General features: G+C 36.9%; 1 protein-coding gene across 4 annotated transcripts in view; it reads left to right on the forward strand.

Moving 5' to 3' along the window:
- Positions 1–26,379, forward strand: part of ryr3 (ryanodine receptor 3) — a 143,846-nt gene that overhangs the window by 83,356 nt on the left and 34,111 nt on the right. For all 4 annotated transcript variants that reach the window (XM_038288380.1, XM_038288381.1, XM_038288382.1 and 1 more), the window contains 19 exons: positions 2,122–2,224; positions 2,372–2,506; positions 6,054–6,327; positions 6,454–6,568; positions 9,114–9,246; positions 11,645–11,748; positions 13,732–13,867; positions 14,259–14,442; positions 15,561–15,663; positions 17,619–17,739; positions 18,390–18,559; positions 21,388–21,608; positions 21,847–21,937; positions 22,103–22,243; positions 24,246–24,409; positions 24,561–24,639; positions 24,761–24,850; positions 25,609–25,752; positions 26,233–26,295. In XM_038288380.1, the coding sequence (XP_038144308.1) occupies positions 2,122–2,224; positions 2,372–2,506; positions 6,054–6,327; positions 6,454–6,568; positions 9,114–9,246; positions 11,645–11,748; positions 13,732–13,867; positions 14,259–14,442; positions 15,561–15,663; positions 17,619–17,739; positions 18,390–18,559; positions 21,388–21,608; positions 21,847–21,937; positions 22,103–22,243; positions 24,246–24,409; positions 24,561–24,639; positions 24,761–24,850; positions 25,609–25,752; positions 26,233–26,295 (2,571 nt within the window). The remainder of the gene's footprint in view (positions 1–2,121; positions 2,225–2,371; positions 2,507–6,053; positions 6,328–6,453; positions 6,569–9,113; positions 9,247–11,644; positions 11,749–13,731; positions 13,868–14,258; positions 14,443–15,560; positions 15,664–17,618; positions 17,740–18,389; positions 18,560–21,387; positions 21,609–21,846; positions 21,938–22,102; positions 22,244–24,245; positions 24,410–24,560; positions 24,640–24,760; positions 24,851–25,608; positions 25,753–26,232; positions 26,296–26,379) is intronic.

Below are 26,379 nucleotides of genomic sequence, written 5' to 3' on the forward strand. Positions count from 1 at the left end.
TAGGTATAAAAAAACAGAAGAATTAATGAATGAATAAACAAGACTAAAAATCTAAATAGTTATTACACTCCCAAACCAAAATTCCTGCAAATGATCATACCATTTAACAGTAGATCAATATAAATCAGTGATAGGGTGAACATTATACCTAATTTCATTAGTTACATTTAATGAAATGCTTATCAATTATTCTCAAACAAAGCAAATTTTGTCAATTTGTTTAAACTGTTTCGTTTAATTACCTTTATTCAATATAAATACCTGCATTAACTTTGTAAAACATCTATCTCCCTAATTGTGTTTTGAAAAGGCTGAGCTTAGCCTTTGAAGCTGCATACTATTCTGTTTATAGTTCAACTTTATCTATTTGCTCTATTTTTCTCAAGTCAAAATAGCTTAATTGTCATTTCACAAATTGACAACAGAAAAAAACAAACAAATGGCCATAATATAAGTGATCAGAACTTCCTAATTAGTGCATGCAAATATTTGGCCCTTCTCTCTCACCGTGGATTTAGGTAGATCCTTGGACCCCTACACCTGCCAATCTTTACCGGACCTCCTGGGTTAATGGAAAAATGGCCGCTTGTCCATAAACAGCAATACTATTCTGCAGTAACCAAACCTCTGATAAAAGGGAGATCTCTCTTAAGACTAAGTCACATTTGACCTAAGAATTAGAAAGTTAAACACTGAATCGCCCCCTTCCACCTGATGCCTGTGGGGGGGTATTCTCAGGTGAAAAATCCTAATTACCTTTTATGTAACTGTCCCAACAGAAAGCAGCATAAGCTATTTATAAGAGGGTTAAGTTGACTTTGACTTTAATTCAGCAGCTATTTTAGTCCTAATGTTGTTGTTTTTTTAAATAATTCTTAATTTAAATCTGTTCAGTAGTTTTAGGTTTCACTGTCTTTTAAACAGACTTTTTTTTAATAAAATGATTTAAGGCTCTCTGGAAAAGAGGCCTCTAATTTTAAATCCTAAAGTTTGAATATTAATTTTGCAAAGTTACCAGTTGCCTGTCGCCTGTGTAACAACAGGACAGGTTTCTCCGTGTTATTTAGTGCTGTCAGTCTGTCAGCAAGCGTTTTCTTTATTGCGAGCTGCAGAAATTATTCCAAATAATACAGTTAAAGTCTATAGAAAAGAAAATATGAAATCTCTTTTCGATTTACTTAACCCTTACCCCAGGTGGGTCAACCTTGGACGCCACCCACTCCTAAGTCCATACGTGTTGGTCTCAAATAGTTTCCCACATCAGTTCTCAAGAAAATGTCATAAAAACAACAACAAAACTGACCGAATAAAAAAATAAAATAAAAAGAATTAAGTACTAGAATGAAGGAAAGCCTTATTATTGGGTTCACCTCCTTCCTTGTCAAAGTCCCATTGGAATGATTCACTATTTTATTCAGGTTATAGTTAAAATAAGGGAATAGCTAAAACTCAAAGGACAAGTATGTATGCTTTCTCAAAAATATACACTACACCGCAGCATTTGGTATTTTATGTTGGCAAAGAGCAGCAGTCTGTAAACATAGAAGCTAACAAGAGAAGTGGACTGAAAATAGCCTAAACAATACAACACTTAGGATCCTTCAAAAGTATCTGCACAAAAACATACATTGACTGAATTGTCTCCTCAGCCTCAGAAAGCCTCTCCTTGATTCTTCTAAACATATAAAATAAAGGAAACACCGAAGATTTCTCCACCACTTTCCCAGGCTCGCTGTCTTTTATCTACCATGGCTAAAAAGCACCAAGTGTATAAAAGTAACAGTGGGTACTTGTTTCCAATAGATTCCTGTTTATCCTGTTTCCTTATAGGATAAAATTAAGCTAGAAATTCAAACTTTTGCATCCAGGTTTTTATTTTTTGTAAAGTAAAGACTTTAACATAAGTTTGTGGAGTATAAACATGTAATTATTTAGTTTACTCTGACTCTAATGTAATCTCTACTCTTATACTTGGGTTAGGTGGGTGCCATTGTTTTTGATTTAGCCTCTAACCCAACCCTACATTAAAATGTATTTATTTTTATAACTTCCTCTCTCAAAACCACCTTGTTTCCCTCCTCTCATAGTTCATTTAACCTTTTGTGTCTTTGTTTCCTGCAGATCAATATTCTCCTTAACTTCAGTGCAGGCGAGGACTGCCCTTGTCCTGAGGAGATCCAGGATGAACTCAAGTCTTTCCATGAGGAATTGCAGCTGCATTGTGGTAGATTTCAGCTCCTGGCTCAGTAGAAGATTGCAGGCATTCATTTGGGCAATAACTGATTAAAAAGCATTGTTGTAAATTAAACTTTCCTGCCTGAGAAGTTCAGCAACCACATTTAAACTCAAAGAAAGGTATTTGCCCTGGCAGGAATTCCGGTAGAGGAGGAAGAAAAAGAGCAGGATACATCAATTAAAGGCCGGCTGCTGGCTTTGCTCTACAAGATCAAGGGGCCCCCACAGAAGACAGAAGATGAGCCTGCAGAGACAGAACAGGCTGCTCCAAGTAAGGGACTATTAACACGGCTGAGAAAAATGGTCTAATAAACACACATGACATTTCTGTGAGCTCTGCAAGTTATAGGATGACCCCCACCCCCAACATCCTCTGTCTTTCTTCACCCTTGAGAAAGAAAAGACATTATTTTTATTTATTTATTTTTTTAAGCATATACACTGCTGGCCAGAAAATTTAGAAAGCTTCAAGTTTTCCAGCTTTTTACAGAAAATTATTCTGTGAAGCAAAGTTAGGGTCATTGGGTTTTTCAATTCAGTTTATTTATATAGCGCCAATTCACAATACGTCATCTCAAGGCATTTTAAAATTTGCCTAGATCAGCGGTCCCCAACCTTTTTTGCACCACGGACCGCTATATGTCAGACAATATTTTCACGGACCGGCCGGGGGTGGGGGGATACGATCAACTAAAATTATACGACTGGCATAAAATCAAATACAAACAGCATAAAAATAAAACAAGCCGGTCCCATCTAGGGTTAATCAGAGAAAATGACAGACGAAGTGTGCTCCTGATGTCCAGTCTGTGGGATTTTCTGTAACCGCAGAAAATCCCGCTTCACAAAGATAGGATGTTATAGATAAGATGAGTCTTGAACTGAATTAACCTGTGTCAAGAGGCACAGATGCACCGACTGATGTAATTGGGAGAGAATACAGCAATTTTTTATATTTTTCAAAAAAAAACATCACCCAGACTCTGATCGTTGATAAATTATTTATATATATATATATATATATATATATATATATATATATATATATATATATATATATATATATATATATATATATATATATATATATATTATTAGCTTCATTTTTTGTTTCAAAATACTTTTTCATTTTAGTTTCAATTTATTTATTTTTTAGCTTTCGAAAATATTATGGACCCAATTTGCCTCCATATTTTTCAGTTTAATGTCTCATTGCACTCGAATTTCGAGATTAAAAAAGAAACCTTTGGCAGACATTACAACAAAATGCACTTCAGGCATTCTTTCTACAATATAAGTCAATAATTCCTTTTTTTCCCTGAATCAGTTGTAGAAATTCCCATAAACGTTCAGCACTTTAAGGTTGCTTTGCTCTAACCCTTCTATCCATTTCATCTCAAGCCAGCTCAATGGGTTTAAGCCTGCAGACTGCTGGCCACTCCATGTGTCGGCTGCAGACAAAACTTAGTCTAGTTTTATGTTTTGGTCATTATCTTTGGCCTTAAGAGGAAATACTAATCAAGGTTCATTTTTTGCCAACTTTTTCAAAGCATTCAGTCTATTAGCAGTAAATAATTTCCTTTACAGATTTAATATATATAATATCACTAAACATCTCTCTAACTTTGGCAAAGAAGAGACTTCTTTATCATGGATATTTTGCGCCTCCCAGTTTCTATCCAAGTAATCTTCAGTAGAGGCTAGGACCAGTGGTTTTTATCCCTCTTTCTGCTGCCTAGTGCAGAATTTGTGGCTTTGTTCAGGTTCAAATAATAGAAAGACTAAAGTGCAGAGTCTGTAAGACTCCAGGCTATGAATTTTAATGCTGAACTCATTCCTTGCCCAGCTAGCCTGCATTATTCAAAGCTTACATGAAGCTGACAAATGATTGCCGAGACGATTCTGAAAGAGACAATTTAAATGTCTGAGCTGCAGTTTTTGAAAACATTAAGGCTTTAAATGGCTTAGTAATATAGGTATGGTCTAAAAGTCAGACCTTTTAAAACCAAGTTTAAATAATGTTTTGACAATGGGTTTGTTGAACCTTACAACGTTATAAACAACAAATTAGGTTTAACATTGCATTATAGAACTGTGAGTTTTAAAAACTTGTGCAAAACAGTAAATGGATAAAGGATTTGCTATTGTTTGTTTAAACTATTTGTTAAAAGTTCTGTAGCCTGAGATGACAGAGAGCAGCTGTGAGGCTGTCAGAGTTTAACCTTCAGGGTAGCCCACTCCCTGGCGCCTTTCTCATTAGGATTCAGCTGGAATACTACCCTTTGTTTGCTACAGATGTCGTGTAATGCCACTGAAACACTCAAAGTTCAGCGAGGGCTTTAGTTTACCAACCTTATTGCAGAGACTTCTAATACGTTTACGCAAAGCTTGGCTACTTAGATTTTGACTCTGATTTTAGGGCAGGCTTTTAAAAACAAGCTGGACTTTCATCTTAAAAATTTCCCTATTTTTTTATTGTCAATTTAAGTATTAAGATGTTTTATAGAATACATATTGATTAGATTTTATTTATAAGTTTTATTGAGAACATATTTAAAATTAATTCAGTACCTTTGCAGTTTAATCTCAGTGGTCAAACAAATACTTCAGTTTCTATTGCAGTGTTATTGGAAATTACACTAGATTCTTTATAGATATCCTCTATGTATTTGTGTGATATTATATGTATGTGATCTGAAAATGGACAAAGCAGTTTTTAATTAATTATACCATTTATTAAAGAGAATTTAAGGCTATGCAAACCAGTCTAGATATAAATATTACTGCCTCTCTTGTTAAATCATGAATTAATTTTGATTAACATTTCTAGGGTTACCTTGCCTAGATTTGGTATCATTTGAACATTTCCGGCAACATGAAGGAAATTAATAGATTTAAAAACAGCACATGATATAAATTTATGGAAATTTAAGAACTGGTGGAAGACAAAGTCAATGACATGTATCTAACTGGACAAAGGGCGACCAAATTACTCCCAGAGATCATCAATGGCTTTTTCAGGAGATTGGAAAATGATCCAGATTACATCTAAAGCTCAGAAGGCTTCACTTTGGGGGGGGGGAAATAAATTAAGAATGGTGGTGTCGAGTCATGAGCTTAAACGGGTCATTCGTATTTGTGGGGATATTCGCCGTCCCTGCGCAGCAGTACTTGCGTTTTACTTATGGTAGACAGTGAAAAACTTTATCGACTAGCCTAGCATAAGAGAAACAACCGGACATATTCTCTGTTGGCTCGCACTCTTTAACGCTGCGGAGTCCGCCGTTTATTCAAACACATAAAAACATGGAGGTGGTGCGCATGGGCACCTGCATGGGCACTAACGTCATTACGTCACACAGTGGATGCTGATGCTTTGCATGGCTTTGCCCAAATAACAGTATTTGAAACTGTTTAGATTGGCTGATTTAGAAAGATTATGCAAGGTGATAGGCCAAAGTGTTATAAAAAGTCATTTTTATAAATGCTTAGCTGGATATTTTAGGAAGTAGCTTTTTCACACAGGGACAGGTTTATTTATGTTGTGTTTTTTCCATTAAGACTGAATTTTTTTATTGAGCTCATTTTTGTCATGTTGAAACTTTCTATAATTGGAAAGAAGTAAATGATATAAAACAGCAAACCCTACAAAATCTTAATCTAAATCATAATTTACAGTTAATTTACTGTTAACTATTAATTAGGTTAACAACTTTCATTACTAATGAAAATTCCCCCTGGAATTCACACAGTAGATCTCATGAGAGAGGATTTTTATCTTTGATTTATTTATTTTTATAACTTTCTTCCTTCATTAGCCAACCTGAAGGAGCTGATCTCTCAGACTATAACCAGCTGGGCTCAGGAGTCCCATATCCAGGACCCGGAGCTGGTCCGAGTCATGTTCAGCCTGCTGAGGAGGCAGTATGATGGCATCGGTGAACTGCTCCGAGCCATGAAGAAATCATATACCATCAGCGCCGCCTCTGTGCAGGATGCTATTAACCTGCTGGTCTCTCTGGGTCAAATAAGGTCTCTGCTTTCAGTGCGAATGGGAAAGGAAGAGGAGAAACTGATGACTGATGGGCTCGGGTAAGAGAACAGGTCATGAAATGCAGAAGTAGCAGCATGTTTATGTTTGGAGCTATAGATAGCAGTCTAAAGTGGGTTCATTTATTTTCTTGATGTAAAACAATTTTTATGTTTTTGCGTTAACAGGGACATAATGAACAATAAAGTTTTCTACCAGCATCCCAACCTGATGAGGGTTCTGGGAATGCATGAGACTGTGATGGAGGTCATGGTCAATGTCCTGGGAGGAGACAAGTCACAGGTAAAAACTGAAACTATCCATCAACACTCCTCTTGGGATATTTTCTTCCCCTGATCTTTGGGTGTTGTGCCAGTATGGAAGCGCTCTTGCTCATTCTGGTGTTGCCAGGAGGCCAGTAGGAATATATTTTCCAACCTTCCAGTTGGACACGCCAAAAAAACGTCCAAACTGACCAGAACCTAGACAAATAATGGTTATTGCTGTATCCACACGTTTTGCTTCACAGGATAAAACATTCACAAAAAAAGTATGCTTATACTATAACTGGACTTCACTACTGCTTCAACCTTGTGATCTAATTTTTTTCCATTTTAAAACCCATGTTGGAAACGGCTTGCTTTACATATCAGTAAGGAGCCCCTGTCAGTAGAGGTAGTGTCACAGGAGCAACCAGGACCAAAAAAACATCACATCATTTTTAGCTAGACTGTGTGTAAACCTTGTGCTAATGTGCCCTCTACAGTGCAAAAACAATCTAGAAATAAGTAAAGATTACTTAAATTAAGTGTATTTACCCTTAATTTGTGTAGGTAAGTTAGAGGATTTGCCAATGGAATGGGTATTATTACTCTTGAAATAAGATAATTAGATAAAATGCACTTGAAATAAGACAATGCAACAGTTTTCTCTTATGTAAAATGGAAATTGTCTTGTTCCATTGGCAAAGTGTCTCACTTACCTCCTCAATCCAAAAAAAAATGCACGTATTTTAAGAAAAAAAGACTTATAAAGATTCACATTTTTTGCAGTGAGGATGTGCTTTATGTGCCCTTTTTCTTTCCTTTCTGCCCCTGCCCTTAAAAAAGTCTGTGCACACCACTAGTCCACTGGTTGCTATTAAGAAATTAAATGTTAAACGCCAAGATGCCACTTTAACAAACATCCTGTAGTTATTTATTTAACTGTATGGTTTAGGATGTTCTTTTTTCGGGTGGATCATCAAAATAAGTGGCTCTTCTGTCAATCATTCTGGTGATATGTTGATGTAAGGCCATCCTACATGCTCATCCCCATTTTCACTTACCGGTGGTAAATTCAAATTGTCAGGAATAGCGTTGAGGTTTTACACAGTAGCTCAACAAAGCAATGTTTTTGTTTTGAAAACATTCAAGGGCTTTGCAGGCTAACAAAAGAAGCCAAAAGACCCCCATTCTAAAGGGGCGTACCCCTTCGTCCGCACTAGTTTGGATGTTTTTAAAACAAAAACAAGGCTTTGATGAGCTACTATTTAAAACCTCGAACTCAACGCAGTTTCTTACAATTTGAATTGAAAAAGCTTTCTTGATGGAAAGCAAAACGTCTTCAAACTTGGAAACAAAGTCCAGTGGATTGTTTTCAATTATCTTTTTTTGGAATCCATATGACATGGATGACTGAGAAGAACTTTCACCAGCTTTTTTTGGAAAGTAAGCTTGTATCAGCAACGCAAACAGCAACTTTTAAACACTTTTAAAAGTGGAGATAGTGGGTCGTCAAAAATTCACGAAAATGCTACACTATACCTTAAATAGTATTTGTGATTCTAATGTTGTGGGGGGGGGGGGATCTGGCCGGTAAAGCCTTTTCTGAAGAATAATAGTCAGCCAGTTTAAAGTTAATCCTGTTTAGGGCTTAATGTAACCGTCTGGTTGTCGTATCTTAAGTAGAATCAGGTGTGGTAGCTTCTGAAATATGAGCATAGGCTATATTTAAATACATATTAGGTTATACCTAAGACAAATGTTATTTTAAGATCAACAGCCTAATACCCTGAAAAACCACATGGCTAATGGAGATGCTATAAAAGTGGAAGGGGTTTGATGAGGACTCTGAAGGTTCGCTGACAAGAAGCTGGAGGAGCCAGCTGGGATTAAATGTCAGAATCAAACACAAATTCCTCTCAGCCTGGCAGTCAGACCTCAGGGCAGCTTTAAGACCCCGATGACTGATGCTGACAGTCTGATCAGTCATGTGCTTGTCTCCTACCATGGCCACATAAAGCTCCGTGGGTCGTAGTATGTCCTTTATGGCCATCTGTGTTGCATCATTTATTTGTCTGCTACAGATTTTAATTAACTTTTTGTGAATTGATAAAAGAAAAAAACATCATGAGTGAAAAAAAGGTTTGATGATGGATGAAAGTTTTACAAAAAACTGTTTACATGGAAATCCTTCTCCAGGAGTTGCTCATTCAGAAAAAAAAAAAACTGCTTCAGGCAGCAAGATCTGCTCTCAAAGCAGGAAGGATTTGTTGTGATTGATTGTTAAGCTCTTGCTTGATGAGATTTTCTGGAAGGGGCCGCTTTGCAAATCGAGTTTGCTAAAATAGGGAAAAAATGTTCTTTTCCACTAATGTTTGTTGATCTTTCCAGTAATTTTCTTTCATTTCTGGGGGAAACTTCAATCTGCTGATTAATGTTTAAACGGAATACTGGGTGGAGTCCATAAAGAAAGCAGATGTAACTTTATCAGGAAAGGTTTTTCTCTGCATCTTTAAGATGAAATGAAGTAAGGCTAAAACATTGTTTTGTCTGTTTTGTTGTTTTGTTGTTTGTTTTTTTTACAGGAAATTGCCTTTCCTAAGATGGTGGCCAGCTGCTGTCGCTTTTTGTGTTATTTCTGCCGTATTAGCCGTCAAAACCAGAAAGCCATGTTTGATCACCTTAGCTACCTGTTGGAGAACAGCAGCGTTGGACTAGGTAAGTCGTGCTTTAACCTGAGGGTCGATTCTCATAGCATCTACTGAAATATTCATGAAATATTCAAACTTCAACTTTAAATGGAAAGAATACTTCAGGCTTTCTCAAGCTTTATCGAAACTAAGAATTTTGTTTTTAACCTTTTAGTGTACAAAAATTTTGTTGGGTATGAAAAATGTCCTATAATGATATCCCTCTTTCTTTTTTTAGTTTACTAACAATTGAAAAATGACTAATAGAAAAAAATATTTTAAACATTAAAAGCAACAATTTCACTATTTTTATGGACTCTTGAAAATCTTAATATAAGCTTGATTTGTCTCTGGATAAAATTGGAAATGGATAATGGCTCAATCAGTAGGTGGTTCTGCTGGCACCAGACCACAAAGTTCTGGATCCACTGTCTGTACTCTGAGTTGTCCCAACCTGTGATGAGACCATGTAATAATAACATGCAATAATTGTTGTGAGAGATTAAGTCTTTTTAACCACTTTTTAAACCACTTGGTCAGAGGTCACGGATTAGAGGACTGCGGTCCGGATCGAGACCCACCTGCTGGCTAATCCAGACCCAACCTGATTTAACTTTTAGCCGCTTTTAGACACTGCAGGTATTCCTTTGGGAAGCATGGCGATGGAAAAGAAGGAAAAGAGAAAAAACAATGAGAAAAAGAAAGCAGAGAAAGTGTGGACTGCTGGAAGAACTGTGGTGAACTGGTGAAAGAAAAGTGAAATGGTGCTCAAAGATGACCCTGCACATTTTGAGCATGTTTGGCTCAACTTACTGCTGTGAAGCAGGATTCTCCACCATGAACAGAATCAAAAATAAATATGGATCCAGGCTCAAAATGAGCACCTTGATATGTGCTAGAGAATGGCTTTGTTGCCAATCAAACCTAGGTTAAAAAAGCCATGCAGGGCACCATGAAGCCCACTTCTCTCATTAAGCCATAAAAAAGAAAGAAAAAAAAATAACAAATGGTCAGCTCAGGTGTTTTATAAAAGATGTGAATCAGGAAATTGTCTATATAGCAAACTGAAAGATTGAAAACACACTTTAGATTTTAAAATGGAAAAATGTTCTCATTTCTTTTTAAATATTTTTTAATTAAAAAAATTCGATGTATAACATATATGCATAAAAACCTAATTTTATTTCAGTGTTCAATTCTTTTTCAAGTAACGGATTATAAATAAAAATGTCTCCGGACCTTTACTGGTTGTTGATCTTCTTTATTCGGACCCTGATGATTTTTAAATGGTTACACCTACACTAGGTATTACAGTAGCAGCCATTCAAAATTTCACCACTTTCCTTGAATGGGCCCTTGGCTGGTCCCCTAAAATTCCTTTTTAAACATCAGACATTGTACTAAAAATATCTTTTCGGCCATGATTTGTGGACATAAAGATCTAAAGAAAAGCGCCTTCCTCTGGTCAGACCCTGTAATTCAGTGAAAGGGTAGAGTCGGAGCGAAAAAAATATGCAAGAGGGGGTCACCCCAGTGGCTGGAAGTTGGAGGAGATTTGATGGAGTTGTAGGGAAGTGGGCTGCCATTCGGCTGGCGTTTGAATGGAAAGGGCCATTTTGAATGGCTGATACTGTAGAACAAGTTGACAACTGGCCAAACTGGAAAACTCATTTAATTTCCTGTATAACAGATTATTTCCTTTGCTCTCATGCAAACCCATTGGAAAAAGTCAGTATAACAGTTAGAAAACACTGTTATACTGTGTTTATGTTAGTGGTCTAAGTCCCATCTCAGTGTTATGTTACTGCTTAAACGGTTCTAAATGGTCATATAATGAGAAATTATGGCAGTCACAATGTTTCTGTTAATGAAAAAAACATGACAGACTTATTTATTGGCTATATACTGTACAGGTGACATGTACAACTTAGAACTGGATGATTTATTCTCTGGAATGGCTCATAACTCTAACGCCAGTGTTGCTAAGTGGGTGTGTGTGTTATCTTAGAGTATAAATATTTAATGCTCTCCTTGTTGCTGCCGTGGGTAATATCCTGTCCTGATCTGACAGCTGTATTAATATTAAAGTCAAGTCGTCTCAGTGTAGTAAAGTGATCAGCTTTGAAGTGGATTAGTTCCAATGCATTTTATTTAGAGATAAAACTGAAAAAGGGGAATCATTGGAATGTTTTCTAGAGCTTTGTAAATCATTTGGAAATCATTCCACTCACAATGTGGCCTAATTTTGTGTTGGTCTATCATATAGGATTGCAGGGAAATAATTGGAAGTTTGTAAAAGAAAAACAATGCAAGGCTCTGTACTTGAGCTACAATAAGAAAAAAGAAGATTTTATCCAATGTAATGATTCCTGCTACCATGTATTGCTTTATATAAGATTAATGTTGTGGTTTTTGTCTGTGTTTAGCCTCTGAAGCAATGCGAGGCTCCACTCCTCTGGATGTTGCAGCATCTTCAGTGATGGACAACAATGGTCTGGCTTTGGCTCTAGAGGAACCTGACCTGGAGAAGGTTTGATAGCTTTACTGGAAAAACACTGTTGAAACATCCATCCATCCATCATCCGTCACGCTTAATCCCAATTGGGGTTGCGAGGGGTGCTGGTGTCTATCGCCAGCTGACCATGGGCGAGAGGCAGGATACACCCTGGACAGGTCGCCAGTCCATCGCAGGGCAACACAGAGACAAACAGGACAAAGAGCCATGCACACACAAACACGCACCTAAGGACAATTTTAGAGAAGCCAGTTAACCTAACAGTCAAGTTTTTAGACTGTGGGATGAAGCTGGAGTACCCAGAGAGAACACACCCATGCTCAGGGAGAAAATGCGAACTCCATGCAGAAAGACCCCAGACTGGGAATCGAACCCAGAACCAGGGTTGCTGCAAGGCAGCAGTGCTACCCACTGCTCCATTGAGCAGTCCACTGTTGAAACAACAGACTTTAAATAACGCAAAACGTGACTGGGTGGCGCAACGTATGCATCTAAACTTTACCATAGGGTACCAGGCCATCCTTAACATAATTTACAAACAAATTAACTAAGAAGTGATGAACTCTAGTAAAACTGAACTCTTTCAGGTGCAACTCAATAAAATAATAGGAAAAAAAAGTAAGGAATGAAGTAGAATTAAATTGATGTTGCTAATCATAATAGATGTCCTTCTAAAGATAAGAAATCCTTACATAGATAAGAAACACTGAAGTTGAATATTTGTTAGCATATAAAATTATTGCATTGAATCAATAGTTATGTTATATTAACTTGTAATTATACAGTGTAAAAATGGGAATTGTTTTGACATAATTTCGTCCTTTACATTTTAGGTAATAAATTAACAAAACATGTTGGGATTTTTTTTAAAGGGATTCTGGCAGTGAAGCTTGAACATCCCTTCTTACTACCGTCTGTGCCGCTTTACAACATCCAGTAGTTATTTTTGGTAAAGCAAACAATGCAGCTAGTTACTCTTCTTCATGTTTGAATCCAAAAGCACCTCTAACTTTCAGTGAACGTTTAGTTTTCATTGCAACTTCCAAACAACTCTGATCTTTAACACTATGATTCAGTTTGCTCCAGCTGTAATTTTCCTTAACATACATAAATGTGGGTTAAAGCCCCTTTAAAATGCAGATTAAAATACTCCATGTTAATATATGTAAAATGAAAACACAGAGATCTATTCGTTTCATAAGACGAAGTATTAAGGCCAGGCTAGAGATTTTTTTTCTTCTATTTCGAGAATAAAATCATAAAATTATGAGAATAAAGTCGTAAAATTACGAGAATAAAGTCGTAAAATTACGAGAATAAAGTCGTAAAATTGCGAGAATAAAGTCGTAAAATTGCGAGAATAAAGTTGTAACATTCTGAGAATAAAATTGTAAAATTATAAGAATAAAGTAATATTACGAAAAAAAACTCACAGCGAGAATAGTCATAAAATTGCGAGAATAAAGTCGTAATATTAAGAGAATAAAGTCCTAAAAGTACGAGAAACAAGTTGTATTTTATGACAACTTTTACAAGAAGCCCTTTCTTCCCTAAAATGAGGAATGTCGAGCATTATGTGAAGGTATACTTTAGCATCGGTTTGACAAATACGGAAAATATTTTATCACACCAGTGTCAAATTGGGCAGAATATCAAAGTGGACTCAGGTTGCTGTTTGATGGAGCTGGTCGGCCATCATCTGCTGGTCGAAGCTTGAAGCTTTCTTTCTGAAACTGGTTGTGGTATGATGACTTTATTCTCGTAATACTACAACTTTAATATCGTAATGTTACGACTTTATTCTCGAAATAGAAGAAAAAAAAACATCTCTAGCCTGGCCCTAATACTCCGTCCAAGTTTTAAGACATTTGTTACCATTTCAGGAATATTTCTACCTTTGCATCTTATTCCAGGGTTTGGAAGACTCAAACTCATATTTTCACATGCCTGGGATAACAAAAACCAACCCTGAAGTCTTACATATATATCTGTGTTTAGGTGGTGATGTATCTGGCAGGGTGTGGTCTTCAGAGTTGTGCCATGCTGGTTGCAAAGGGTTACCCAGATCTGGGCTGGAACCCAATAGAGGGAGAGCGCTACCTCTCCTTCCTGAGATTTGTCGTCTTCTGTAATGGTATGTCTGACATCTTTTACACAGTTTCTTGCTGTAAACATTCACTCAGAGGTCAAAGTAATATTTCATTTCATCAGATAAATCACATGGTAGATGATTATCTTGAAATGGAAAGCTTTAAATTGGTTTACAAAATGTATAAGCACAGGTTCTTTAAATGATCATATAGGCTGAATTATCTAGGTAAATGTGAAGTTTGCATACAGATTCATTGTTAAATTGAGAAGGATATGCTTTAACTAAGCAAATCTACAAGGAAAGGCCTAAGAAGTAAGAATCCTAGTCAGCTTTTTTAACACTTCACTCTAGCTGACTCTGTCCATTCCTTTTGTGTGTAATAGAAATTGTTAATGTGTTAGTAAGATTAATGTGAAGGCCTTTCTGGCTGTAGGTGAGAGTGTGGAGGAAAATGCCAATGTGGTGGTGAAGCTGCTGATCAGGCGTCCCGAGTGTTTCGGCCCCGCCCTGAGGGGAGAGGGAGGACAGGGTCTGCTGGCTGCCATGAAGGAGGCCATTAAGATCTCTGAGGATCCCGCTCTGGACCTGCCGAAGACCCCGGCTGGAGCCACAGCAGGGTAGGAATGTGTCCAAAATTAATTTCTACACCAATTCTGGTCAACAATAAAACAAAAAAATCTAAATCATTCATTAGTGATTAAGCTATAAAAACCTCTGTAAAACTAAAAGTCTTGTGTTGAGTATTGTTGGTATTTTCATTGTTAAGAAATAGAGATGTGCTGTCATTTCATCCTGTTTAGATTGGTTTAAAAAGATCAGTGGAAATTAGCAACTCAGATGTGATTGAATGAGGGAATTAATGTCAATATAGAGCAAAATATAGAGCAGAAACTGGAATCAGGACCACCTGTCTTCTAAGATGTAATCAGGTTAATGACAGGACCCTCCATCCAGAGGTCTTAGTCTTGTCCAGAGGTCTTTAATGCCTCTTTTTTTAATCAAAATTGAAAAATAGTTATAAAAATGAGGCTGAACTGCTGTTATGTGACTAGATCACAGAAATATCCATCAGTGCAAACCGTTTTACATTCAACATTAAAGACAAAAAACACAAAACAGTTAATCAGTGGAAAATACTATAGAAATTATACATGGTTTACAAAAGTTGTTACAAAAAATGAAAACTGCAGCATGCATCTTTTACTGTTACCCCGAATTTGATGTAATCAATTGCGTTGAAATGTTGTTTAGTCTCAGAATAAATAGCCGTTCTGTGAAGGCCTCATAAGTTTTGTAGAAAATGTTTGTCATGGAGACGTGTCAGAGAGAAATCTAAAACAAGGTTAGATTATGAAACATTATTTTGACTTTCAGAAATCCCATGCAACACAGAATCTGAAAACATTTAAGGAGTATGACTAGAATATTTTTGATTGGTTTCATACCAACATTTTGCAAAAGTAATGACACTGTTGGATGACATTTATCCTGCTCTTATTATTATGCAAAAGCTTGAACACAGCAGCATTTAATGCTGAGCATAATTATTGCCTGAGGTGAAGAGGAGCATTTGGATGCTGGTCAGAATCGATGCATTTAATGTGGAGAGCAGAAAAGAGGTCAAAACACAGTTTTTCATCTAGAAATGTTCACAACCTCTGCCTCCTGCTGCTGACTTTGTTCTTATGTAGGAGGGATGTAAAGGTATGAGACAGGCACTTTTTGTGTGTCGCAGGTCTGGTGAAGAGGAAAAAGAAGTCATCCACATGGGCAATGCCATCATGTCCTTCTACTCGGCCCTGATCGACCTGCTGGGACGCTGCGCTCCTGAGATGCATGTGAGAGTCGGAGTGCAAAGTTTGGTGCAACGATGAAGGCCTGTTGCCTGCATGACATTTACACTTCAGTTTCTTTGTCTGTTAGAATTATGAGCCTGTAAATGGCTTTATGAATCAAATGGCGGGGTTATTATGGGATTCTTCATCGTCAATAACCAATAATGTATTACTGTTTCATATTTTCTGAACTGAACTGTACGGTAATATAAATTTATTTATTTATTTTTTTACTCAACAGTTTTTAAGTTTTGTGCGTTCAAACACCTTACATAGAAAGACTTAATGTGTTCTACTTAACAGCACTGCTAAATGTCCAGTGTATACAGGTGCTGGTCATAAAATTAGAATATCATGAAAAAGTAGATTGATTTCAGTAATTCCATTTAAAAAGTGAAACTTGCATATTATATTCATACATTACATACAAACTCATATATTTCAGATGTTTATTTTGTTTAATTTTGATGATTACAAATGACAACAAATGAAAATCTCAAATTCATCATATCAGAAAATTAGAATATTGTGAAAAGGTTCAAAATTGATGGCCCCTGGTGCCACACTCTAATCAGCTAATTAACTCAAACCACCTGCAAAAGCCTTTAAATGGTCTTTCAGTCTAGTTCTATAGGCTACACAATCATGGGGAAGACTGCTGACTTGACAGTTGTCCAAAAGACGACCATTGACACCTTGCACAAGGAGGGCAAGACACAAAAGGTCATCGCTAAAGAGGCTGGCTGTTCACAGAGCTCAGTGTCCAAGCACATTAATAGAGAGGCGAAGGGAAGGAAAAGATGTGGTCGAAAAAAGTGTACAAGCAAGAGAGATAACCGCACCCTGGAGAGGATTGTGAAACAAAACCCATTCAAAAATGTGGGGGAGATTCACAAAGAGTGGACTGCAGCTGGAGTGAGTGCTTCAAGAACCACCACAAACAGACGTATGAAAGACATGGGTTTCTGCTGTCGCATTCCTTGTGTCAAGCCACTCTTGAACCACAGACAGCGTCAGAAGCGTCTTGCCTGGGCTAAAGAGAAACAGGACTGGACTGCTGGTGAGTGGTCCAAAGTCATGTTCTCTGATGAAAGTAAATTTTGCATTTCCTTTGGAAATCAAGGTCCCAGAGTCTGGAGGAAAAGAAGAGAGGCACTTCATCCACGTTGCTTGAAGTCCAGTGTAAAGTTTCCACAGTCAGTGATGGTTTGGGGTGCCATGTCATCTGCTGGTGTTGGTCCATTGTGTTTTCTGAGGTCCAGGGTCAACGCAGCCACATACCAGGAAGTTTTAGAGCACTTCATGCTTCCTGCAGCTGACCAACTTTTTGGAGATGCAGATTTCATTTTCCAACAGGACTTGGCACCTGCACACAGTGCCAAAGCTACCAGTACCTGGTTGAAGGACCATGGTATCCCTGTTCTTAATTGGCCAGCAAACTCTCCTGACCTTAACCCCATAGAAAATCTATGGGGTATTGTGAAGAAGAAGATGCAATACACCAGACCCAACAATTCAGAAGAGCTAAAAGCCACTATTAGAGCAACCTGGGCTATCATAACACCTGAGCAGTGCCACAGACTGATCGACTCCATGCCACGCCGCATTGCTGCAGTAATACAGGCCAAAGGAGGCCCAACTAAATACTGAGTGCTGTACATGCTCATACTTTTCATGTTCATACTTTTCAGTTGGCCAACATTTCTATAAATCCTTTGTTTTTATTGGTCTTCAGTAATATTCTAATTTTCTGATATGATGAATTTGAGATTTTCATTTGTTGTCATTTGTAATCATCAAAATTAAACAAAATAAACATCTGAAATATATGAGTTTGTATGTAATGTATGAATATAATATACAAGTTTCACTTTTTAAATGGAATTACTGAAATCAATCTACTTTTTCATGATATTCTAATTTTATGACCAGCACCTGTATATATCATTTTCTTGCAGCTCATCAATGCAGGGAAAGGGGAAGCATTGCGCATCAGAGCCATCCTGCGCTCTCTGGTTCCCACTTCAGACCTGGTTGGCATCATTAGCATCCCCCTCAAGATGCCAGTGGTCAATAAAGGTATCCGTATTTTGACGGCTACTTGTTGCATGGACTAGAGGAGCTGCCACTGGTTAAAAAGCAATAGATAAAAACACTGATGGGAGTTATTTGGAAATGTGAATGCTCTCAGAAAATATTAATTTAATGCATAAGCATGAATATTAATTTCTTATTATTATTGGATTTCACAATCCCTTCTGCTGCTTTGTGATAGACTAAGATATTGGATCACTTACTCAGAAATGCAGTGTTAAAGATGAGACATTGTTTTTAATCTCCAACTTAAAGGCTACTGAAACAATTCATTACCTCCCAGAGTCTTAGACTTTTTTAAATAATGCTATCAAAACTGTGCTAATCTTTTTTGCCTTGTTTGTCTTTGCCTTTAAAGAAGCTCAATTTTCCTTCTTCTGCCCTTTATACTCCAAATATCTTATTTTACTCAAATATATGAAAATTTGGTTGCAGTATTGTATTCTGGAATACTTCTAGTATTTTTACTGTAGTTTTATTTTCCACTTTTTATAGTGAAATGTGAATCATTTGTGAAGTTTTAGTTTAATCTTTTGTACAGTTTGTATTCAGCTACTGTTACTGTCTAAAACATGTTGAAAATGCAGAAATATGAAATGCAGTGATTGCTCTGTGTTATTTAAACTGACCTGCAGATGGTACCGTGACAGAACCTGACATGTCAGCTTCCTTTTGTCCGGACCACAAGGCTCCCATGGTGCTCTTTCTGGACAGAGTTTACGGCATTGAGGACCAGAGCTTCCTGCTTCAGATGCTGGAAGTCGGCTTCCTTCCTGACCTCAAAGCCTCAGCATCTCTGGACACTGTGAGTCCAACAGAACTTTCTTCTTAGACATCAAACTAAAAATGGTCTATCTTAAAACTCGTCAGGAAAGCCCAGATTAATATATTAGCTCAATCCTATTCCTAAAGTACCACCATCCTGTTAGCTTTAGTTGATTCCTTGGTGCAACAGACTTGACCTACATGAAAGTTTTATTAGCAGGCTTCTGCAGCACTTGACGCCTGCTGAGGAGCCTATGCAATGATTTGAAGCAGGTGTTCAGCAAAAGAGATGTATCTAAAACATGCAGAGTAGTAGCACTTGAGGACCAGGCATCGTTTCACGAAGCAAGTTTAACAAACTCAGATTTAAATCCGTAACTCTAAATTGATCTAGCCTAGCGTTGGGAACTTGGGAGCTGCTATGAATTTGTTAAATCAGTTCAAAGTAGGTCAACTCAGAGGGTGTGCATGACAGGTTTAAAAAGCCATCCTCAGTGGAGCCCCGAATCGACGAGTCACCATGACAACGGGCAACAGGAAGTGCCTATTTCACCCCACTGGAATTGGAGATTTTAACGAACAAATAAAAGAAATGGACAATGTGTTTAAAAGACAAAGAAAAAACGCTACAGCTATAAGGGAAGAAGATTGTTCTGGAGTCAGTGCGTAAGTTTATATGAAGTGGGTTATGGCAGGCTGTTTTACATTTATTAAAAGAACTCTCCTCTCTGTTGTTCCATTTGTAGATCGCTAAAATAACATTTCTGATAAAAATCACATCCCTAGACTGAACTGTAATAATATATTCTCTAAATTACATTTTTGCCTCAAAAAACTGAATTTCTTCTTTTTTTATTATTATTATTTATTTATTTATTTTTTATTAAAAATATATTTTTTTTCATCAAAAAAAAAAAAACAGAATTTCTGAAAAAAAAATAAAAAATAAAAATTTATACTCGTAAGTTTTATATATATGGAAATGTTTACACATTGTAAGTGGCCGTTCTGACATTTATCAGCTTGGCTGAATATGTATTTATGATATCGGAAATATATTTCTTCATAGTCAAAATAGTACAAATGGTGATTACAAGCAATAGAAATATGGAGATCTGAAATTATTTCTAGACATGCAGAATGTTTATTCTAGATGGAAGAGTGTCATTTTGTTTGAAATGGTAATTTTGCCAAGGAATTTGTTTTTTTCAGATATCAGGAATACATGATCAGTAAAACTAATACATTTTGAAATGGCTTGCCATAGTCTGCGGTGACCACGATAACATTAAGGGGTTAATTCCTGAATAGTAGTGGTTCAATGTATCAATTTATGTGAAATCTTTTGGCAGTCGGTGAGGATGAAGAATAAAAACGTTGTTCTAATAGATATAACCTGTTCATCATGTCATGAGTTCTAAGTCTGATTCTGTCTACTTTTACACAGTAAATACTATCTGTTTGCAGCCGCTTTGGATGTTATCCCAATAATTGGTCATTATTAGCGGTTATCAGTTCCTTAGAGAATGGCTTCAGATCGTGTACGTTTTTAAAACCTAATGTGCCTAACGGCCCGAGTGAATGATTTTTTTTTATTGCAAAAAAACTGAAAAAATTAGACTAAATCAGGAAATAAAACAACATAATCGGCTGTAAGGAGAGCAGAGACAGAGGATATCCTAACATTACTGAAGAAAACCTGCTACTAACCAGGTTAGCTCTGGGGAGACCGTTTCTACAGTGACTGAAACAGAGGTTGAGGAAACTCTTTGTGAAACGGAATATTCAGTTTATCCTATTTCAGGTTTAGAAAACTTGGAGTTTTCAGTAAATCTGCTTAATGAAATGGACCCCAGGATTAAGAACTACTATATTAGTGGTTTTGAAAGCTTCTGGTATGAGATGAATGTAGAAAAACCTGTTGGTGTATTTTAGGATGCCACCTCAAACGGATGATTTCATGGTTTGGAATCATGGCGGGGGGGAAAATAAACTGCTCAGGCAAGATATCAGGAAGGAAAATCTTTCCCTGCACAATTTTATAGTTCAGGATGTCTAAAAATAACACATTAGGGTTCTTACAAATAATGAATAATTATATGAATTTGGCCAAAGTTGAAACTAGTGAATGACAGGTCCACTTAGAGTTAAGGGTGTGCATGACAGGTTTAAAAAGCTGTAATCAGTGGAGCCCTGAAATGACGAGTCACCATGACAACGGGCAACAGGGAGTGCCCATTTCACCCCACTGGAACTGGAGATTTTAACAAACAAATAAAAAAATGACAGTGTTTAAAAGACAAAGAAACAGCGCTACAGCTACAAGGGGAGAATCAGAAGGCAAGATATCAGGAAGGAAAATCTTTCCCTGCACAATTTTATAAATCAAGATGTCTAAAAATAACACATTTGTGTTCTTACAAATAATGAGTAACTATATGAATTTGGCCAAAGTTGAAACTAGTGAATGACAGATGTGAATAAGAAATATTAACAAATGTAAAATATTAACATTTTGATTGTTCTAAGTTATTGTCCATCATTAATCATCTTTCATGGGCAGATTCTAGATTTATTGGAATGTCACTTTCCTTTTTTTCCAAACATCATTAGACAAAATCTGCAGAAAATATCTTAACATAGTTAATAATACAGCTGCATCATCTATCCATAAAGAAGTGAATATTTTCTGGAAGGTAAAAGCACCTGTAAATACCAAACTGCTACTTTGATCAACTAAGGAGATTTTGGCTTTTGACCTTCTGTTTGCTATTTTAAGAAACTTCAGCAGGGAGTATGTTAAAGAAGAACCATTTTTGTTCTTCTTTGTGTACAAATTTCACCAAGTTTTGCTTCTCCGTGCCACAGGAGGTGCTGAGCACCACGGAAACCGCGTTGGCCATGAACCGCTACATCGGTTCAGCCCTGCTTCCTCTGCTGACCCGCTGTGCCACTCTGTTTGCCAACACGGAGCACTACGCACAACTGGTTGACTCCACCCTGGAAACCATCTACCGGCTGTCCAAAGGTCGCTCGCTCACCAAAGCCCAGCGGGACGCCATCGAGGAGTGTCTGCTGGCTATCTGCAAGTATGTATTTGTTTGGCCTCAGATAAAAACAGACTGACAGGGCTTTTACTGCAAGACTTTCAAGTAATTATCCAAAAGTACAGCTTCCTACAGCATGTAGAAACCAACATTTGCTGTAAAAGTATTAATCTTCTCTTTCACTGGCTGTAAAGAAGTCCCACTGAAGCTGTTGATGTTGTTGGAGCGTACCCAGACCTTTGTTTTTATGCGACACTAATTATCTGTGCTCCCTCTGCAGGCATCTACGTCCTTCCATGATGCAGCAGCTGCTCAGACGGCTTGTGTTTGATGTTCCTATGCTCACCGAATACTGCAAAATGCCTCTCCGGGTTAGGAAGCAGATCTATTTTCTTGTAGCATATATCTAACATTTCACGCCTAATTTACTTTACGCTCTTCCACAATATATCTAACACAAGCTTCTCTACATTTTTATTTTTATGCTACTGTCCTCTAATCTGTATCTATTTGTCTCTTCCTCCTCTGATGTGCAGCTGCTGACCAACCACTATGAGCAGAACTGGAAGTACTACTGCCTCCCATCTGGAATGGCTGGCTTCGGCATGGCCTCTGAGGAGGAACTTCTTCTCACAAAGAAACTCTTCTGGGGAATTTTTGACTCTCTATCACAGAAGGTTGTTACCACAGAATCTTAGCCTCATCTTTGCTATTCTAAAATATAAATTTATAATTCTTCAACTCTCTTTTGCTGCTGCTTCTTTAAAAATGTTGGCACAAGTCAATAATTCATAAGGTGTATATCTGAAAGATAAGACGCTTCCACCAATTAGCCTTTCCCTCGCTTTCTGAGTTTTCTTTTAATTCTGTTTTGTGCTAATTTTCCTTTTCACCACTCAAGCCTTGCTCTCCTGTGACAGACAATGTTGTACTGAATGCATAATGAAGGGATGTGAGCTGTGAGGCAAGCAAAGCCCAGATTGATCATTTATCAGACTGACAAGGGCTGTTTCAGCTCAGACCTTAACAGATTTCCCTTAATTCTGTCTGGGTTTGGCTCAATTTAAACTATCCACAAATCCTTTAAAAACTATTCCTAAACATCCATGTTATAAGATTTAATGAACATTTCCAATGCTGATTATTATACATCTAGAAAACCTGTGATTAAAAATGAAGTGATACATAAAGATCAATGGCTTGTAACTTATTTTTTAAACTTTGGCCTTGTATTCTAATTCTTTAAAGGGTTAAGTTATACATAGGGCTCTATGATTAAAACATCTTAATTAAACAGACATATTTGCCTTTTTTTCTTGAAAGGTGAATCTTTGTCCTGGTCTGAATTCCTCTGCAGTCTCTAAAGAGGTTTTCTTCCAGGACTGCCCAGTATTAACAGCCATCTATCCCCCCATTACCTCTGACTAGTTTCCTTGTGTTTTCTTAAAATGGAGGGAGCTGTAATGCATGCATGTTATGTGACCTCACAGGACAGCTGATGAATGCACTAATAATTAGTGCTTCTGCGAATCAGCCAATACAATGACTTTATAAAAAGCAACAATATTGGCCCAAAATATCATCCAGCTGATGGATCAGTCTATCTCTAGTTCAGTCATTGTTGTCTTCTAAATAGTATTTTGTTTAGTGGCCAAAAAGAATGCTCTCGTCTAAACAGATTAATTAATTGTATATAAAAATTAACAAATAAATAAAACGGTACAAATAATAAAAAAAAAAAAAAACGGCTAACGTGTAAAAATAACATTCACACAATTAAATCAAATTGGGTAAAAGATAAAAGGAATACAAGATAAACAGTTAAATAAAGCCTACTATCTTGCCAGTTGTTCAAAGACAAAGAGTAAAGGTGGGGTTTTAAAAGAGGTTTAAAAACACTTCTGAGAAGAGGCCTGTCTGATGTGCTGAGGCAGGTCATTTCAGAGCTTTGAGGCTGCAGCAGCCAAAGCATGGTCCCCTCTGAGCTTCAGGCTCTCTAAGGAAGCAGCTGACCACCTCACCCGAGAGAGCAAGTAGGTCTACAAGCATGTAGAAGCTCAGAGAGCTACAGATGGGCAAGACCATCCAGGGATTTAAAAGCAAATAAAATAATTCTAAAATGAATTCTAAAATGTATTGTCAGCCAGTGGAACGAGGCTAAAATGGGGGAGGCGTCCTCATACTTGTATGTGCCAATCAAAAGGTGTGGAGGAGGCACTATAAGCCCCACATAGGAGGCAAAACCGATACTGGTAGACGTCTGGAAATTAGAATATATGTATGGATTAGTTAAAATATGTTTTCAAAATAACTTTTAAAGAGGGTATTGAAGAACTAATGTTTTCTTTAAAAACCGCTGAGGTTTAAGCAGAACAGCTGTTATACTGAGCATTATAAAATTTACCCCCAACAGTGTTTGGCTGCATTGGTTTTCATTTGGTTTTCAGAGAGAAGGCAGACGAGTGCATTTGGTCACCGAGCTTTAAAAAACAATGCGTCGTTTTTTTTTTTTGAATTGACAGTTAAAGGATTCTGGTGAGGTTGTGACATTTTTGGTTGTAGATTAACATTGACATCATGCAGAGGGCAGGAAGACTTTTACAAGATTCCACATGCATTCTTCAGGAGGTCCAAAAAAAATGCTTAATCTACTTTCTCCTCTGTTTTCTCCCTGTGTAGAAATATGACTCTGAGCTTTTTAAAATGGCCAACTCGTGCCTGTGTGCCATCGCTGGAGCCATTCCTCCAGACTTTGTGGATACCAGCTTAGGGGCGACGCTGGAGAAACAAGAGTCTGTGGACGCACAGGGAAACTTTGAACCCAAACCCGTCAGCACTGCCAAGTATGTGATTTTTTGTTTGTGCATCGCTGACAAGATATTGTGTATTAGTTAATAAAATAAACATGTAAAATTTGGCGTAAGCTACAACGTGTCTTTTATAACTGTGACTTTGCTTTAATGCTAAACCTTTATATTTATTGACCTTTCTCAGTATCTCCCTTCCTGAAAAACTTGATTACGTTGCCAACAAGTATGCAGAGCATTCCCATGACAAGTGGGCTTCAGAAAAGGTAAACCCCGTTGTTTCATTACTTTTCTTTACATATTTCATCCATAGTTGGAGTTAATTTTTATCTTGCAGCATGTTGTGTTCAGTGGTTCTATACTAATTATTAAGACCTGCCTCTTTAGATGTCGGCTGGTTGGAAACATGGCGACAGTTTGGATGAGCAAGCCAAAACCCATCCACTGCTGAAGCCCTACAAAGCTTTAAGTGAGAAGGTATGAAACTGGGTTATACTGTAGGAGGGAAGCAAATTCTCCAAAACAGTGAATCACTATTCTCCCTTTTTTTATACTCCTTTTCCATTTGTGAGTAAAATAATTCATTTAAATAATTAAATGTACTTTAGTAACTGCCAACAAGGCAACATTTATTATATTTTCGTTCTGATGAGATTCCTCTTATTGCCCTTCTGGTTCTACTTCTAACTTACTTATGTTTTGTTTTTGTATTTTTTTTTTTTTTTTATTACATTGATATCTACCTAAAAACTACATTCAAAATCACAGCAAAAAGGTAATTCTGTGTAATGTTCTGAAAGAGGGAAATAAGCAATAGCAAAATAGCGAGTCAGTATCAGTATTTAAAAAATTTTAAAATGACATGCATATTTAGTAAATTTTTTGTTTTGTTTCCTTATATTGGGGTTTACAGGTCCTTCCCAAAATATTAGCATATTGTGATAAAGCTCATTATTTTCCATAATGTAATAATAAAACTTGAACATTCATATATTTTAGATTCATTACACACTAACTGAAATATTTCAGGTCTTTTATCGTCTTAATACGGATGGTTTTGGCATGCATTATTGGCAGTAGTATAATTATAAAACAATCCTCAGTGTCTGCAACATTTCACACACTTAAATTGCAATTTAAATTCATTGTGATGTTGATCAAAAGGTACATCTTTTTATAGATTTTAAGCAATGTTAAAGTCAAATGGTCAAGTGTCCATTTGTTTGGATTTGTAGGAGAGAGAAACCTACCGCTGGCCTGTGAAAGAGTCCTTAAAGAGCATGCTGGCTATGGGCTGGAACATTGAACGGACCAAGGAGGGAGAAGCCATGTTCCAACAGCGCGAGACTGAAAAACAGAGAAAGCTCTCAGAATCTCAGGTAACTCCTTTATTTACCGACTAAGTTTATTAAAATAACTTTTTGTGACCAATTCTATGACCTCATCGTGTTTGTCTTTTTCAATTTAAGAATATTTAATTGATTTCAGTGGGGTTTTTATGATGCTCTAATTCACAAACTCATTTTTCACAATTCTGTATCCAGTAATTCATTTACCGTACTGTATTTTGTGGGTAATCAATATTTTTTGTTTAATACTAGATATCCCAGAGATACGAGAATTTTCATATACTTGTCCAACAAAAATATTTTTTTCAACGGTTTGTGTCTAAAACAATATAAAATTTTCTATGTAGCTAATTTAATAAAGAGAATTCAGATAGATGCAGTCAAACTTGGTTTTTGCCCTGAAAATCACACAGTTTCTGACTGAAAACAGGTAACCTGATAACTCTACCTGAAAAACGATGCTTTTTATTCTACCACCTTATTTGTATTTCCTCTGTCTAATTTGTGCAGTCAAATGGATTCAGTCCAGCTCCAATGGACCTGCACAATGTGACTTTGTCCCGAGAGTTACAGGTATGCTTCAATGTTAGTTTACTGAAAAGAAATAAGCCCCACAATCCAGGTTTTGATCTTTTCTTTTTTTTTTCTTTTTTTTTC

Source organism: Cyprinodon tularosa, unplaced genomic scaffold (genome assembly GCF_016077235.1).
Source record: "Cyprinodon tularosa strain WSP-4 unplaced genomic scaffold, ASM1607723v1 ctg253, whole genome shotgun sequence".
In the NCBI taxonomy this organism is placed as follows: Eukaryota; Metazoa; Chordata; class Actinopteri; order Cyprinodontiformes; family Cyprinodontidae; genus Cyprinodon; species Cyprinodon tularosa.